Source organism: Cervus elaphus, chromosome 3, assembly GCF_910594005.1.
Source record: "Cervus elaphus chromosome 3, mCerEla1.1, whole genome shotgun sequence".
NCBI lineage: Eukaryota > Metazoa > Chordata > Mammalia > Artiodactyla > Cervidae > Cervus > Cervus elaphus.
The window spans coordinates 37,644,449-37,662,976 of NC_057817.1; the positions used below are offsets into that span (position 1 = coordinate 37,644,449).

The 18,528-nt window shown below is 39.5% G+C and overlaps 1 protein-coding gene across 2 annotated transcripts in view; it reads left to right on the forward strand.

The window, feature by feature from the left end:
- GXYLT1 (glucoside xylosyltransferase 1) overlaps window positions 1-18,528 on the forward strand; it is a 49,633-nt gene that overhangs the window by 8,953 nt on the left and 22,152 nt on the right. For both annotated transcript variants that reach the window (XM_043886825.1, XM_043886833.1), the window contains 2 exons: window positions 8,948-9,119; window positions 14,319-14,444. In XM_043886825.1, the coding sequence (XP_043742760.1) occupies window positions 8,948-9,119; window positions 14,319-14,444 (298 nt within the window). The remainder of the gene's footprint in view (window positions 1-8,947; window positions 9,120-14,318; window positions 14,445-18,528) is intronic.

The window sequence follows — 18,528 nt, forward strand, 5'->3', positions numbered from 1 at the left end:
AGAACAATTTATGGTCTACTTTTAGGTAATAGGTGATAAAATGATAAACAGATATTGAATATAGACTTCCACTGACATTTACAGGCATATAGCATTTATCTAATTTAAAGCTGGTATACTAAAAAAACATTTGTAGGTAGATGGAGACAACTGGGGAAGGGTTAAGTTGGTAATTAGCAGAGGGATTGAATATTTGGGGATGGGAGGAAAAAGACAAATGTATAATGAAGAAGCAAATGAAGTGACAATGTTTATTGACCCTTTTAAAAAAAGTTTTTGAAGAGTGTGGCTTTGTTCACTTATCAGGATAATGAAGGCACAGGGTTGGCTGACTCTCGGGTACCTCCTGCTTCTAACCCTCAATGAGGGAAACAAGTGTTGGTAGAAATAGAATATCAGACTCTGAGATAGCGGCAGGGGAGAGTGAGGTAATAGCCTGAAATGCCCTCCCCCGGAGTAACATTTTTTTGTGATTCATTTGAATTTTAATTCTACTCATTCCATTTGCCAGGCACAGTGCTAGATGGTAAGAATCAGATTGAGTCTGGTTAACATGGCCCTGTCCTTCTGCTTACATTCTGATGGAAGCTTCAGACCTGAGATTCTAGTAGAGGGTGAGGAGTTATAGCCAAGATGATGGGAGAAGCAGGTGGTCCTCAGATGGGATTATCTTAAGGCATCAGGGAAGGCTTTTTGGATGGGTTGACTACATGATGAACAGGAAATTAGCCAGGCTTAAGAATAGGAGGTAACATATTCCAGGTGGGAAGAACTGTATTCTTAATCAATACTAGTAGTGTGTATTTTAAAATTCTTATAGTCCAGATATATTATGCAGCCCACAAACAGCTGGGGAGAAATCGTTGAAATCAGATATTCTAATCTGGTTGCTATGGAAAAGATTGGGTGAATGAAATTCTAATATGAGTCTGTCAAGTCAGATTATGTAAACTTTTAAAAACTAACTTTTTAGGATAATCTTACCATTCAGCTTGTTCATAATTTTGGAGAGTAGGAGCTCCATATTTTTCCTTCTTTAAAGAGTTTGCTTATGAATAGAATATTGACAAGCTCTACTTTGTTATCCCTGGTCTTGTGACATAAATCTATTCACTCTGGAAGCTGGGTAAGCTTGAAAGCCCCTGTATTCTCCGATTTATATAACCCAGACCCTTTTGTAAGTTCTGGCATGAGTAATAATCTTCCTACTCCTTTAGTGCAGGAGTAGCCCAGAGAAGCTGACCTAATCTGAATCCTGGAGCTCTGCTTAATATTCCTTTTGTTTGAGCCTCTCCAACTCATTATTTTCCCAACGTTCCCATGTATTCCCTGGAAGGAATTCCCTGTGGATGGAGGCATGATATTGCAAACTTTGTGCCTTTTACTGTCCTAAATTGGAGATTTTAAAAGTTATACATCCAACGTATAATTCTGAAACCATTTTAGATGTATGTGTGCATATTACTGTATGTGTACATGTATGTATATGTACATATTACTGTAACATGCTGTTACATGTATCGTATCATTATGTAAAATCTCTTAGTGTATGATCAGGCCACCCAAGATGGCTTGTTCTCTTGCTCTCTGTACATTCCCTCTCCACCAGTGCCTGCTTCACGTTCACCCTACTCACGTGACTGACCTTGCTACATACTTGTCCCTAAACGGACTAGTGAGTGTTGTAACATTTAAATCCGAACATCTCCTCCGTGATAGTTTATCAAAGGGATGGTGAGGGGCCTACCCCTCCGCTGGTTTCCCTGGTAACCAGTGAGCCAGCCTGAGGTCAGTTCTCGATAACTGGTGATCTCTCCTTCCCCAGAAAACGCCGCTGCCCTGCCCTCTGCACGCGGTGGGGTGCTGCTGCCGGCCCTTGCCTCCTGTGTGTAAACTCCCCTTGTCCAAGAAGCCGCTGAGGTCCCTGGCGCCGGACTCCAGCCTCCTCCTCCCGTCTTGGAACTGAGCCAGTGCAGGGCTTGCAGGCCTGTATGCTGCGGTCCAGCACACGGAGTTTCTTACTTGAAACTTGGGAATCCCTTATTTATTTGGCCTGTTCAGACTGGCCAAGACGAGCCGAAGTGTTGTGCGGTTGCTGTGTCATTCTCCTGCTCCATTTCAGTATTTAATTAACACCGCGTTTTGGCCTGACTTGAGAGCTGCTCCACCCACCTAGGAGAGCATCTTGGAAATCCCCTCTGCCAACACGAGGACTCCCGTTTTGTCTGGCAGCAGTGGGCCCTCAGCTGGCACCGTTTTCTCCTCCTCAGACTTGTCCCAGAGTTCCCAGTGTGAATTCTTTATGTATTTTGATCTTCTCTGGAGGGTTCATTCCTCCCAATTGATATATTATACACTGATCATCAAGTAACAGCAGTTCAGTCGCTCAGTCGTGTCTGACTTTTTGCTACCCCGTGGACTGCTAAAAGCAACATAAAAAAGCCCAAATCGCCAGGACACCCACCACCAGTATTTGTCCATTTCGTGCGTGTGCTTTTGGTAACTTGTGCCTGCATCTGAGTGTCTGCGGCTGACCGCGCCCCAGTGCTCACAGCTCGTCTCCGTCTTCTGTCCTTGAAACAAGCACGAAGTCCCAACAGCACCTGCTTCCAGCCCTTTCCCTTCAAACATCCTTTCTTTATTTTTTCTCTTCACCAGAAAGCGTTTATAAGAGTTATCTCCTGGCTTTACTTCCTTAAAAAACAAATCAAAACCCACCTTCACACCTCAGCTGTGAGCAGCACCCGCTTCTGACCCGAGGTCGCTCGGTGTCGGGATTGTCCTGAGGCTGGTCTGCTTCCTTCTCACCTCTCCGTCCGTCTTCCTTTCAGTGCTGTCTCCATCTCTGGCTCTCGAGACCAGTGTCCCAGGCTTCGTTTCTCTCTGCCTCTGGACTCCTTGGGACTCTGCTGTTTGCCTGCTCCCTGGATGGTCACGGGATCCCCTGTTTAATTGGTTTCTTCAGTCCAGGGCTCTTTCCTGAGCTCCCGAGCTGTGTTTCCAGCTGCACTGGGGTGATTTGTACCTGCTCATCACACCTCCCCTCGTCTGGGTTTTGTGCCTTCATTCGCGGTGGACTTTTCGTGTGTCGGTCCACAGTGACTATTCCTGCTCGTCTCCTTTCTTGCCCGCGCTCTTGCCGGCCCGCTCCTTTCTCTGCCTGAACTCCCACGCCATCACTTCTCATCCCGCTGCTGTGATCTCACTGCCTGCCCGCCTCTTCTTCCTTCTCTGTATCCTCTCACTTACCGTACCTGCTGCATCTCCTGTGGTTGTGAATTGTTACCCATTTCAAGAAGTGCTGGCTTTGCAGATGGACACCAAGTTGCTCATTATTTAAGCCCGATTATTTAGCCAGGTGCCTGGCAACCAGTAAACGACTAGTAATAATTTCCCCCAGCACTTCCAGACTTAAGGTTAGATGTTTGTGTAGTAAGCCCTCTTAGCAACCTCAGTTGTTTTCTAGTGAAGCAGTTACCATGCTTTCTGTTTAAATCTTTTAAAAATCTGTTCTTCACAACAGGCTATAAATTGTATGAGGTTCAGATCATGGCTTTCTGGCTTTTCCCGTGTCTAGCATGTGAAAGGAGTTCAAATACTCATTACAAAGAGTGGATAATCCCGTGTGTTCTAAAAATTATACAGATTTAAGCCTGCACCAGCATTGTGTGTCTCCATAACTTCAACATCCATTATTGGGAATTATAATTTTGCCACCTATTAGAGTAAAATGATATTTTATTATTGATTTATATTCATTGATTATTTCTTGAATATATTTCTGTATTTGTTAATCTTAAAAGTTTTGTTTGCATTGTCTGTATTGATATTTACCTGTTTGGTTTTTAATGTTTACTTTATGAACTCTAAGAAGAATATACTCTACTTTTGACATTGATTACAAACGTTTGCCTAATCGGTTTAATTTTAAAATTTTGGTTATCTTTTCATTATATAATCTCTTAATTTTAATATTATTAAATGACTTGAGCTTTTAAAATATTTAATCTTTCTCTTTATGATTGGAATTGATTTTCAGTTCATAGTGTCTGTGTATTTACTACCTGAACTGTTATCTTGAATGGTTCCATACTAGTTTTAAGAGGTATATTTTTACAGACTTTTTCAAATTGTATTTTAACAGTTAATACTTATACTTCATATTGAATTTTTAGATTTTTTAATGCCTTACATAAAACCTTGCAGAGTTTTTTTGCAAAGAATTGTATTTTGTCCCAAAAGTGATTTATGCATGCTGCATGTTAAGTTGCATCAGGTATGTTTGACTCTTTGTGACCCCCATGGACTGTAGCCATGCCAGGCTCTACTGTCCATGGGATTCTCTAGGCAAAAATACTGGAGTGGGTTGCCATGCCCTTTTCCAAAAGTGATTTATATACAACCTTTAAAGTAGTTTTACCTAGTATGATAATTCACTACAACTTTTTCCCTCTATAGTAAAAGGAAAAACTTTTTTAAAAGGTTACACATTAAGGAAATTATCATTAGTGTTTCTGAGTATAGTTTTCCAGTTTTGTTCAACTGCAGATTTTAAAAATTAGTTCATGGTAGTTATTTTTTTAGTTTGAGGAGAATGTTACCAGAAATTTAATTTGCTTACCTTGAATTTATGTACTTCGTTACAATGGTAATTCCTAGTCTAAATCTGATTGTACATTGTTTTCTTTTTAGAGAAAACACTAGTTTAATTATAGGCTGGAAGCTTTCAATGTGGCCTAATTTTTTAAAAAGAGAGGGAAAGTTATTATTCCTTTATAACAGGAATGTTACTTAAAATGTTACTTAAAATGTTCTTAAGGCTTGTAAGTCTATTTACAGTATTTACATTAGAATTTTCATCTAAAACATTGTGTTAACTTTTTTTTTCTAGATTCCTCCTCTCAACTTTTTACTCTGATAAGTTTTCACATCTACAGAGGTTATAAGAATAGCATAGTGAGCACTCTCACCCTTCACTAGATACTTACTTATTGTTAACATTTTGCCACTTTGATTTTGGGTGAACCATTTGAGCAACAGCCGTTATGCCACATGGGCTTCTCAGGTGGCTCAGTGGTAAAGAATCCACCAGCAATGTGGAAGATGTGGGTTCGATCCCTGGGTCAGGAAGATCCCCTGGAGAAGGAATTGGCAACCCATTCCAGTATTCTTGCCTGGGAAATCTCATGGACAGAGGAGCCTGGCAGGCTACAGTCCATGGAGTCGCAAAAGTCAGACACAACTGAGAGATTAAATCACCACCACCGCCACAAATATTCAGCATGTATTGCCTAAGAACACGGATGTTCTCCAATTTCACCATAACAAAATTGGCACTTCAGTTTATTTAACACTGACAATATGTGTATGTTAGTTGCACAGTTGTGTCCAACTGTTTGTGAACCCCATGGGCTGTAGCCTGCCAGGCTCCTCTGTCCATGAAATCCTTCAGGCACGAATACTGGAGTGGCTGGCCATTTCCTGCTTCAAACACTGACAATATTATATTTATATACTACATGTACATTTATAATACATTTAGATATATTCATATCTCCTTATTTACCTATTAATGAATTTTATATCTTTTCTTCGCCATTCAGAACCCAGTCAAGGAAAATACATTGCGTTCAGTTATTTAAATCTATTTAGGCCCCCTTTTCTCTCGGACAATTGGCAGACTTCTTTTTTTGAGGAGGGGCAGGTCAGGGACATGATATTTTTGTTTTGCAGAATGTTCCTTTGTTTGAACTTGCCTGTCTGCTTGGGGTCAGATTTGGGATCTTCCGCAGGAATGCTGCACGGGAGATCCGGTGCCCTTTGGGCATGCTGTTGGGAGGCACCTGGTGGCAGACGGTTAACATAATTGGTTGTTTGATCAGATGGTTATGATGGTGGTATCACATTTCTACACTGTAACAGTACCATTATCCCCTTTGTAATGTGTGGGGATAAAACCTTGATACTATGTGGGTTTAGCGTCCATTAATTATTCTTGTTCAAATCATCTACTACAGGAGTGAATGCAAAATAGTGCTTTTTGTGGTTTTCTCATTCCTTCTACATTTATTGGTTGGTATTATTCTTTAAAGGAGAGCTCCTCCCCCCACCCTCCTTACCCTTTACTTAGTATCATATTGGACCCGTTGATTCAGTTTTTTTAATAGAATGTGTTACCATTCATTACTGTCACAATTGCTGTTTGTGTTCAGGTGATGCCAAATTTAGTCATGGGGACCCTCAGGTATTAACTTTGAATTATCTGAAGGATATCTTCTGATCCGATATCTGTAGAAGAACAGAGTTGACTTTAGAATGTCCTTTTGGATAACATTTCTTTAAATCCACAGGGGTTTTTTCTTATTCACACTGTGACTACTATATAGCATATAGCACATTTTTGTAGATCCTGACAATATTAACACCATTCATTTGGGATCAAAATTCCTTGAATGGCTACTTTCCTATGACTTTTTCGAAAGTTTTAGTCATCCCTTCCTCTAGTGTAGAAGCTTGCTTTAGATTTCATCCCGTTGCAGTGACTTCCCATCCCTGGGTCTAGGGACAGGGTGGTGGGCAGAGACAGCTTCGAACTATGTTTTGTCTTCTCAGTTTAGATGTTGGAGTCTGTACTGTGTATAATGCTTTTACTGAAAAGAGACACATAACAGAAAAGCAAATTTCATAGAAATTGGTGGAAGGAGTGCTAGCAGCATGATTAGCAGAAGCCTTGCAACGCCTGAGAGCCAGAGTCCCTGGGACTGACTCAGAGGGACTTTCTTTCATGAAGAACATTTGACTTGTTTTTCTTGAGAAGGTTTATTCTGCTTCTTGTCTCTGTATGTAGAGAGTTCTCTGGAAAGTGGCACGTGCCTGTTACTGCTTACTCTCTTAAGTCTCTAGTCTTTTTATCTTTGGAGCAGGATCGAGTTATGGCCAGGTGGGTAATTCGAGCCCATCATAGATTCTCAAATCTGGGTCATCATGAGGAACAGGATCTGGAGGCATTTATCAGAAAGATGAGACAGTTTAGAGCTCTGTGAAATTGTTATGTGTCTTGATTGCCCTGGCTTCTGCTTGTGTTGTGTGACTTCCACTGCTTAGAGATGAACTGGGTTCACGTGCCCTTGTTTAGATATAGAAGGTGTGGATGGTCTCCCCTCTGATAGGGATCCAGTGTTAAACACTGAAGGGCTCAACAGAAAAGAGGGCAATGGATAGAGGGTGCAGACAAGGAAGGAGGTGCTGTGGCTTTCTAATTGCTGTCAGTACAGAAGAACAGAGCTTTCAAAAGACCCAGGCCTAGGCTACACCTTATGTGGGAGAGAGGTGGCATAGCAGGTGGTTAGGGAAAGGCTGGACTCTGTGATCCTGTAACAGAAGGGGCTCGGGCAACTGGATAGCCACATGCAAAAGTGTGCAGTTTTCCCCTCTTCAGACCACTCATAAAAATCATTTCTTGGTAGATTGATATAAGTTTTAAAGGCAAGATATGTACCTGATATCTTAATCTTATTAATGGTCTTAGTAACTTAATGAATGAAATATTAGAGCACCTTTTCTTGAATAGTAAATATTCTTCTTCCAAGAATATCACATTATATGTGACTTCTCCATTTACCACCTTTAACAAAGTGGTGTGATAATGTTTAACTTTGTCAGTTATCTGGGGGAAGTTTCATTTTCTTAAAAGTGGTTTTTGTTGTTTGATTTTAAAGAGCCTCACCTTTAGAATAATCAGCCCATTAAGGGTAAGTTGTCAAGGTTATGAGTTTCAGTCTCCCAGTTGAGGGATTAGGGACGGAAACCACCCCTTTGTTTTCTAGGAGGTGAGTATTCTGTGCTGAAGGCTGACTGTCACCAGTAATTGTGTATACAAGAGAAATGAACCTGTGTTCAGGCCTCAGGAACCCAGTCAGACCAGAGAAGCGTCAGTTTCAACTGCTGTTTTAAGTGTCTCTAGGCCCTTAACAAACAAGCTTGTTAATAGGAACGGACAGATCCACAGTAAAAGCAGGATATATATACACACACACACATATGTATGTATATATATCTCCAGGCTTAATTTTTTATCATGTTAATATAAATAATTGGTATAATTATTAAAAAGGATAAAAAATAGTATAATTCCAAATGTTCAGTGTTAAAACATTAAGATGTATGAATTTAATATTTGGGCCTACCTGGCTTAGTGGTAAAGAATCCACCTGCCTGAGGCAAGAGGTGGAGAAGACACGAGCTCAGTCCTTGTGTTGGGAAGATCCCCTGGAGGAGGAAATGGTAACCTACCCCAGTGTTCTTGCCTGGGAAATCCCATGGACAGAGGAGCCTGGCGGGCTGTAGTCCATGGAGTTGCAAAGAGTCAGACATGACTGAGCACACACACATGCATGCATGTTTTATATAGTCAATTATTTGTATTTAATTTTATTTAGCATATTTTCTCTTTTCTGATATCCTCGTCAGCTGAGGGAATATCCATGAACAAGATTTTCTTCAGAAAATAGTTCTGGGTCCACTCTGACACATGCACACGTGAATACTCAAGATTCCAAAGTCCTGTGCTAATAAGCAATGTAGCTGCAATAATTTTAGCCTGTAAAATTAAGAAAAATGATTGATCACCTGTCCCTGCTACTTAGTAATATATACATAGAACTATTAATGTTAAACAATATAATTTCTAATCCCCTTGTACATTTTACAGAAAGGATCTCTAACCAAAAATTGAAGTCAGCAAAGTGATTTTGTTATATACATATATTCTTTTCCATATTCTTTCCATTATGGCTTATTACAGGATATTGGATATAATTCCTTCTGCTCTACAGTAGGACCTTATTGTTCAAACCTCAGTCTTCGAACACAGTCAGAATAATACCATGTTGTTAACATGTTACCGTGTACTAAAACTGTGGGAAAATGTGGTTATCTTTTCTATCAGGTATGGTGTGGAAATGCAGCCCACTGAGAGAGTGCACCTAGCCGTAGTTGCCTGCGGGGAAAGACTGGAAGAAACCGTAACCATGTTGAAGTCAGCGCTCATCTTCAGCATCAAACCTCTTCAGTTCCATATTTTTGCTGAAGATCAACTGCATGACAGTTTTAAAGGCATAGTAAGTATTTGAGACTTGGTCAGGTCTGTAGAGTTGAATATTTAACATATACTATAGTAAAATGTTGCTGAACAAAAACACTTACCCTGCAGCTCTGCCCTCTTAGAGTGGGGACTGCTCCCTGCTGCCACTTGGATCTGTGCGCTCAGACCTGGGGTGTAAGAAGAAGGCTTGTCTCTGTGAAGGAGTTAGGCTGCTTAGTCCTACTTCGTCCTTTGCCAGGCGTGGAGGTTTTGTTTTACTAACTGTAGTTCCAGGATGTTTTGACTGAGAAGTCCTGTGTCTTAATTGTGTTCCCATCCTCGACTTGAGGGTGCCTCAGTCAGAGTGTGCACAAGGTTTTGATTCTGTTTTGAGTGGAGGGAACTTTTAATTGATAATGTGGAGGGAAGTGACTTCTTGCTCTGATAGTAAGGTTTTTTATTTTGGTTTTGCATTAGTTGCAATCAGTTTGGCTGTAATAGCAGAAAACCCAAAATGTCTTAAAGAGATAGAAGTTTATTTCTCTCATATAAAAGCAGGCAGCCTGTGTTACGTGGCAGCCCCATATTTCCAGGGATTCTGCTCTTTTTTCTCTCATGCGGCTGAGCCATCTTTAACATAAGAAATCTATGATCTAGGATGATCATAGATTATGATCTAGGATGGCTACCCAGGCTCCAGTGATCACACTCATATCCTAGCCAGTATGAGGGAAAAAGGAGTGAAGAAGGGTGTTCTCCTTTCTAAGGAGACTTTCCAGAAGTCACACAGGATGTTCCTGCCAGTATATCATTGGTCTGATCTTAGTCATGTGACCATATCTAGCTGTTTGTGCTGAAAATATACTCTTTTAATAAGGATCACTGCATTATCTTAACAAAAAAAAATTACTATGCAAGAAGAAGAGAACAGATAAATATAGAAGGGAGAACATACACAAAAAAGAAAATTCCCCAGAAATCTCATTACCTTGTGTTCTGAAATGGTGGTAAAAGTGATGGTGATTATGCCTTCACCATCTCTGTCTGTCTGTGTCCATTCAGTTAAGCTTTCAAACTGATTTGGATTTTTATGCTTGACCTATGTAGGAAAAGCTTATTTGATATTTTCTCAGGTAATTTAGTTCATTTTTCATATTAATTGAACAATACTACTTGTGACTTCAAGTCTTAGTTTCCTGCTAAAATCTTTGATTCTAAGAGGCATAAAGCTTTACTTACTGTTTTACAAGGAGTGAAATTGGAACATTCTCTTAACACCATACACAAAAACTCAAAATGGATTAAAAACCTAAATGTAACACCTGAAACCATAAAACTCATGGAAGAAAACATAGGGAGAACACTCTTTGACATAAATCACATCAGTGTTTTTTGGATCTGTCTCCTAAAGCAAAAATAAACACATAGGACCTCGTTAAGCTTAAAAGCTTTCACACAGCGAAGGAAACCATTGACCAGCCAAAAAGACACAACCTACTTAATGGGAGAAATACTTGTAGATGATATGACCACTATGCCTAGCATGCAGGATTTACTAAAAATCCTGCATCCTAGGCTTCAGCATTACGTGAACTGGGAATTTCCAGATGTCCAAGCTAGGTTTAGAAAAGGCTGAGAAATCAGAGATCAAATTGCCAACATTTGCTGGATCATAGAGAAATCAAGGGAATTCCAGAAAAGCATCTACCTCTGTTTCATTGACTACGCTAAAGCATTTGACTGTGTGGATCATAAAAAACTGTGGAAGGCTCTTAAATGAAGAGATGGGAATACCAGACCACCTTACCTGTATATTGAGAAACATGTGTGCCAGTCAAGAAGCAACAGTTAGAAACCTATGTTGAACAGCTGACTGGTACAGGATTGAGAAAGGAGTATAAGAAGGCTGTATATTGTCACCCGTTTATTTAACTTACATACAGAGCACGTCATGAGACGTGCTGGGTTGGGTGAGTTACAAGCTGGAATCAAGATAGCCGGGAGAAACATCAGCAACCTCAGACATGCAGATGATACCACTCTAATGGCAGCAAAGAGGAGTTAAAGAACCTCTTGATGAGGGTGAAGGAGGAGAGTGAAAAAGCTGACTTAAAACTCAGTATTGAAAAACTAAGATCATGAAATATAGTCCTGTCACTCCATGGCAAATAGAGGGGGAAAAGGTGGAAGCAGTGACAGATTTCCTCTTCTTGGGCTCTTCTTGGCAAGAGACCTATAACAAACCTAGACAGTGTGTTATAAAGCAAAGACATCACTTTGCCGGCAAAGGTCTGTATAGTCAAGGCTATGGTCTTTCCAGTAATTACGTACAGTTGTGGGAGCTGGACCATAAAGAAGGTAGAGCACTGAAGAATTGATGCTTTTGAACTGTGGTGTTGGAGAAGACTCCTGAGAGTCCCTTGGATGGTAAGGAGATCCAACCAGTCCATCCTAAAGGAAATCAACCCTGAACGCTCATTGGACTGATGCTGAAGTTCCAACACTTTGGCCACTTGTTGTGAATAGCTGACTCATTGGAAAACACTGATGCTGGGAAAGATTAAAGGCAGAAGGAAAAGAGGGTGACAGAGGATGAGGTGCCTGGATGGCATCACTGATGCAAGGGACATTAACTTGGGCAAACTCCGGAAGATGGTGATGGACAGGGAAGCCTGGTGTGCTGCAATCTATGGGGTCACAAAGAGTTGGTCACGATTTGGCGGCTGAACAACAACATGACCAGTAAGGGGTTAATATCCAAACTATATAAACAGCTCATACAACTTAGCATCAAAATACAGCCTGATTAAAAAAATGGACTGAAGAACTGAATATTCATTTCCTTGTATACTCTTGGTGAGAATGTAAAGTGGTGCAGACAGTATGGAAAACAGTATGGAGGTTTCTCAAAAAATTAAAAATAGAACTACCATATGACTTAGCAATTCCACTCATGGGTTTATATTTGGGAAAAAAGCTAAAAACACTCATTAGAAAAGATACATACACCCCAATGTTCATAGCAGCATTATTTACAGTTGCTAAGATATGGACGCAACCTAAGTGTCTTATCAACAGATGAATGGATAAAGAAGAGGTGATGTGTATACACACACACACAAACAGTGAAATGCTAACAAGCCATAAAAAAATGAATATTTTGCCATTTGCATCAACATAGATGGACTTGGAGGATATTGTGCTAAGTGAAATAAGTAAGACAGAGAAAAAAATACTGTGTAATATTACTTATAGGTGGAATCTAAAAATTACAGTGAGCAAGTGAATATAACTAAAAAGGAACAGGCTCACAGTTTTAGAGAACAAACTAGTGGTTCTCAGTGGGGAGAGGGAAGGGAGGAGGGATAATACAGGGTAGGAGTTTAAGAGATGCAAACTATTATGTATAAAATGAGCTACAGGATATATTGTACAACATAGGGACTGTAGCTGGTATTTTATGATAACTCTAAATGGTGTATAACCTTTAAAAATTGTGTATCACTGTATTGTAACCCGTAACTTACAAATATTGTACATCAGCTGTAGTTCAATAAAATAACCAAAATAAAAGCTTTACTTACCATTTTAAAATATTTATAGTTTCTGTATCTGTGATATGTGCTTTTGTGATCCTAAGGTCATTATCTGGGTTGTTTTCTGAAATATTAACAGAAGAATTAATCTTGTCCTAACAGTTCAAAGACTAGCAACAGATTGCTACCAACTGTGGAAGCCTTTGAAAATATAATATGAAAGTAAAATAAATTTATTGCTTCATCTTATATGCAGCTCTGTGTTGTCTTCAGATCTGGATGAGTTATTGCTTGTGTAGTATATGTTATATTTTTAAGCTTAGTTTTTCTTTAACTATCATAGTTAACTCTGAGAATGTTTGGGTTTTCTTTTGATGAAAGAGAATCAAATATTTCCTGGAATGTGATTTTACTGCAAAAAAGATGACTAGATACTAGAACTTTAAAAATGACTAAGATTTCATTTTGATGTTGGTATTTAAAGGATCTTTAATAAGTGATTAGTAAGTCATGCAAGGGAAATAAAATGCTAGTGTTTGAAACTGGTTGATGGAGGCATCAAAGCTGTGTTGGATGTAAAGCTGTTCCCTTAAACTACGTTGAAAGGCATGTGTTCCTTCCAAACATGTTGGAAGGAAAGAAAGAAGGAGGATGTCTCTAAAAATTACTTGAACACAGACGTAATTCAAAAAGAGATCTTCAGTCTGTTACTTTTTTCTTCCCCCAGAGATTGTGAATGCTCTGTGGGAAATTTACGTCAACAATACTGTTGAAGCAACAATGATAGGTAATACTTTCTGAATTTGAAACAATTCAGAGTCTCCAGATGCATTCAGGAAACTAAAAAGTAAATGTGTTCATTATAGATTTTCAGATGAGAAAATCAGATTTTGCTTTATTTGTAATGATTTTTTAAAAATTGGCACTGGAAGAACTTCCCTGGCGGACCAGTGGTTAGGGCTTGGAGCTTTTGCTGCCAAGGGCCCGGGTTATGATTGGAGATGTGAGATCCCATGAGCCGCACAGTGTGGCCAGAAACAAAAATTCTGTGCTAGATATATATTTATTGAAATATTATGAGGAATATCTATGAATATAGAAAATACATCGATATTTTCTTTTTAAAAAAATATATTTTGGCCATGCCTCACAGCATGTGGGATCTTAGTTTCCCAACCAGAGATGAACCTGAGCCCCCTGCAGTGGAAACATGGGTCTTAACCACTGGACCACCAGAGAAGTCCCAGATAATATTTTCTCATCAGTTCTTTATGTTGGTCTGACTTGGATTGTAAACATTTTCTATTATGTCATACATACGATGGTAATAAAATTAGTGCTTAATTTTTCTGAGTTTAACTTGTTTAAGGATTGAGAGGATTTGTACATCAGGTCACGTTAGATGGAGGTGAACAGTTTGTATGGTTCTTTCAACTTCCTGGTTTTTTGATTAATACTCTTATAATTTTAATTGTCCCTTAGATCTTTATGGTGAAGTCTTCTCTAGCTATTAGAATGATTTTAAGATTTTGAATGAAAACAAAATGGTGGGAAAGAAGAATCTCAACTTTCTCTTAACTGTGTATGACATACGATATATAACATTTTAATTTTTAGCTTTTGAAAAATAATCTTGGTTTATAATTTTGCAGAGAAAGTGAAACAAGTTTGAATTGAGTTCTTTTATTTTTTTGTTGTAGCTTGACAGCTGGTCATTTCTGCAAACATTTACTTATTCATTATACCCGATAACTTTTCCAAGTGAGAATGCAGCAGAGTGGAAAAAACTGTTTAAACCGTGTGCTTCCCAGAGATTGTTCTTGCCAGTAAGTTTTTCTCCAGCGTTTTTTGTTTGCATCTTGCTTTTACACATGAGTTAATGAAGAGTTTCATGTAAATCAGTTAAATAAACACACACAAATTATTTTCCTTTTGAATATTAGAAGAAAGAAAAGACTTCCCATAGGACAAATAAAAGCTATGGTAAAATATGCTATTAAAAATGAAAAGTATAAGTAATTTCTGTTGCAATACTATTTCTTACATTTTAATTTATTCAGTTGCTATAAACTGTTTCTTCTCTGAGAAGTAGTTGCTTGTCTGCCTGCCTGCTAAGTCACTTCAGTTGTGTCCGATTCTTGCGACCCCATGGACTGTAGCCCGCCAGGCCCCTCTGTCCAGGGGATTCTCTACGCAGGAATACTGGAGTGGGTTGCCATGCCCTCCTCCAGGGGATCTTCCCAACCCACGGACTGAACCCACGTCTCTTATGCCTCCTGCATTGGCAGGCAGGTTCTTGACGGCTAGCGCCATGTGGGAAGCCCTAAGAAGGAGTTAGAGGTTATCAGATCTTAATGGAGCCAAATCTTTGCCAGTAGGAATGCAGCGGCAGGATCACCTGCCAGTTGCAGGCTGCGTTTGTAATTCGGGAAATGAAACAGATTATTAAATAACTATTTCTGTTTTAACAGCAAATGAGTTCACCTTTTCTAGCTGATATTTTTAACATAGAATTTGAGGCACGTGAACTAAAAGGGAAATGGGAACCATTTATTCAGTGGGACTCTTCTTTGGTGGTAGTCTCTGGTGATAAACCCTGATTATTATTTTTTTTAATCTAAAAATATTCAGGGACTCCCCTGGTGGTCCAGTGATTAAGATTCTGCCCCCAGTGTAGAGGGCCCAGGTTCGATCCCTAGTCAAGGAGCTAGATCCCACTGCCACAACTAACGATAGAGGATCCTATGTGTTGCAATTAAGACCCAGTACACTCAAATAAATAATAAATAAATATTTAAAAAAATATTCAGAAGCAAGATTACCTCTTCCATTTTGAATTTAATTCACCCATATTTAAAAAATTCTCAGTAGTTGTTAGAACCACTGTAATGTTTAAAATAATTATGGTAGTAGAAATATTGAAAGCTCATGAGTTCTGTTAAGTATAGGAATTATTGGGAAGAAACTTATTTGTTATTAAGTGAAGTAAGGCAGTTATTAGCATATTGAGAATAGAGTTTGTCAAATCTAGGATGTCAGTTAAGATTTAAAATCATGTTACATTTTGATAGCTGAATCTGCCTAACCAGTAGGTTTATTGCTGAGCATAAAAAATCTTGATCCTACGATATCTTCCTTGTTATCTGCCTCCCTTGTAAGAAGCACACAAATAAGGGAGTAGGAGGGGAAAAGCCTAAGAAGTTTTAGATAGCTTCATGCAGGCTTTAAATTTTAAAAGTTAAAAAAAATACTTAGGTTGAGTCATTGCAGTGTTACATCATTTAACTAGTAGTTTGAGTGCCTTTGTTCTGCCACGTATCTGTACTGAAGTGCTGGGTATATAGGAATGAATATATACCCAGATTTCTGGTTTTCATACAGCCATGGCACCCCACTCCAGTACTCTTGCCTGGAAAATCCCATGGACGGAGGAGCCCGGTGGACTGCAGTCCATGGGGTCGCTAAGAGTTGGACACGACTGAGTGACTTCACTTTCACTTTTCCCTTTCATGCACTGGAGAAGGAAATGGCAACTCACTCCAGTGTTCCTGCCTGGAGAATCCCAGGGACGGGGGAGCCTGGTGGGCTGCCGTCTATGGGGTCGCACAGGGTCAGACACAACTGAAGCGACTCAGCAGCAGCAGCAGCAGCAGCATTGTCTGATATGGGAGATGAACAGTTAAACAAACACATTATGACATTAAATAAACAAGAATACACCACTGAGAAACAGTGAATGGTGAAAGAAGCATGAGGTTACAACCATTGCTCTTCTGTTTTATTCAGCATTATTAAATTTAATTGCTGATGTTGTGATAGGAAGTTTGCAAGATCATTTAATGATGTGATATAGTTAAAAATTTGAAATACTGAAATTAAATACTTAAAACCTGTCAAATTGTTCTTGTACTTCATTCACTCTTAGTTCTGCATCTTTTTAACCAGATTCTAAGTAAATTGGTTCTTCATTTTTCTTAAAAGAAGAATTTTCTTAAACTATTTACTGAAGTAGTTAAGTAAAAATCTTAACTATTTCTTCTCTTTTAAAATGGAGGGATTAAGGGACTTCCCTGGTCCAGTGGTTAAGAATCTGCCTTCAGGTGCAGGGGATGCAGGTTCGATCCCTGGGCAGGGAACCAACATCCCACGTGCCACAGGGCAGCTAAGCCTGCACCCTGCAGCAAAGACCCCATGTCCCACAGCTAAGACCTGACACAGCCAAGTCAATTAATAAACATTAAAAAAATTTTTTAAAAAAATGGAGGGGTTAAAAGATCTAATGTAAGCTCTGGCAAATCCTCCTTCCTCCAAAAGGAACCGTAGAAAAATACTGATGTGACTTATTTCACCTTATGTATGACTTCCAGATGGACTTCCCTGGTGGCTCAGCGGTAAGGCATCCACCTGTGATGTAGGAGACGTGGGTTCGATCCCTGGGTTGAGAAGATCCCCTGGGGAGGAAATGGTTACCCACTCCAGTGTTCTTGCCTGGGAAATCCCATGGACAGAGTAGCCTGGTGGGCTACAATCCATAGTCACAAAGAGTAGGACATGACTAAGTAACAGAATACACACACACACACACAACATGACCGCCAGTTGGCAGTGGCTCCCGATGGTGACCTTGGAGCTTCCTGTGGTGTCTTCCTAGACAGCCAATGACACAGTGGTCTGTAAACACACATTTGTCTCATGGTACAGAAGCAAAACAACTTCATCCACTTTTCTGCCCCCCAAAAAAGAAGAGAGGGACAGACATACAGACACATACATACATACATACCCTTTGAATTGTAGTTCTTGAACAAGTGAACCTTGCCTACTCAGGCTCTGTGGTTAACTGTCAGATTTTTTTTCCCTCAGCCTGGTATTAAATCAGGGGGGGAATGGAGTGATTTCGGCTTTGTAACTGGTCATTAAGGTGATGGCTTAACCCTAGCTGCAGGAGGAGGCAGCAGCTTTGAAAGGGAGCAGAATGAGGATCAAGATCTTATCCTCATTATATTCTTAACTAAAAAGCTTTAATAGGTTAACCGAATCATTGAGCCTTACTAGTACACTGGGATAGACAAATTTAAATTTGCAGGGGTCAGATGCTTAAGTCTTTGGGTGAGGCAGAAATAAAAACTTACGCTTGAAAATTCCTGTGAAAGATACCTGTTGGAGGTTTAACCCCTGGAGTGGGGAAGATCCTATGGAGCAGAAAAGGGCAACCTACTCCAGCATTCTTGCCTGGAAGATTCCATGGACAGAGGAGCTTGACAGGCTGCAGGCCACAGGGTTGCAAAGGGTCAGACCCAACTGAGCACAGCCAGGGCAGGCAGGAGGTTTAACATCTCTTGGGGAAGGGACATAGCCAGTCTTCCAAGACAAGTCTTGTTTTAGCCCTTGCTATTTAAGTGCAAGATCTTTGATTTGTTAGGAGATGATCAGCTCACATATAAGAGCATGGACTTGAGCTTGGTGGTCTGGATTTCAGTTTTGACTCTACCAGTTGCTGGCTGAGGCCAGAATGAGGTAAAGGTACCAGCTATTAGTGTTACGGCAGAGGGGACAAGTTCAGATCTTCATTTGTATTGGCTAGTTTCTGTATTTATGTCAGGAAATTAAGATTTGCTATGTCAGTTCACCAAAGGTAATGTTATTTTCCATTATGGAAAACATTTCCTCCCTAGTCTTTGAGGATACTGCTTTTACTATTTTCTTCCAGTTTTTAGTATTGAGTTTTTATTCAGATGTGTTTTTATAGCTTTTCTTCTTTAAAAGTTAATAAGAAGATTAGCAGAATATCTATATATTCTGTTGTAAAAATGACAGACTTGGGAAAAATTAATTAAAAAAATTAATGTCAAGTAGTTTATCTCTCAAGTAATTTTTAAAAAAATAATGAAAGCCTCTTTGGTGTTTTAT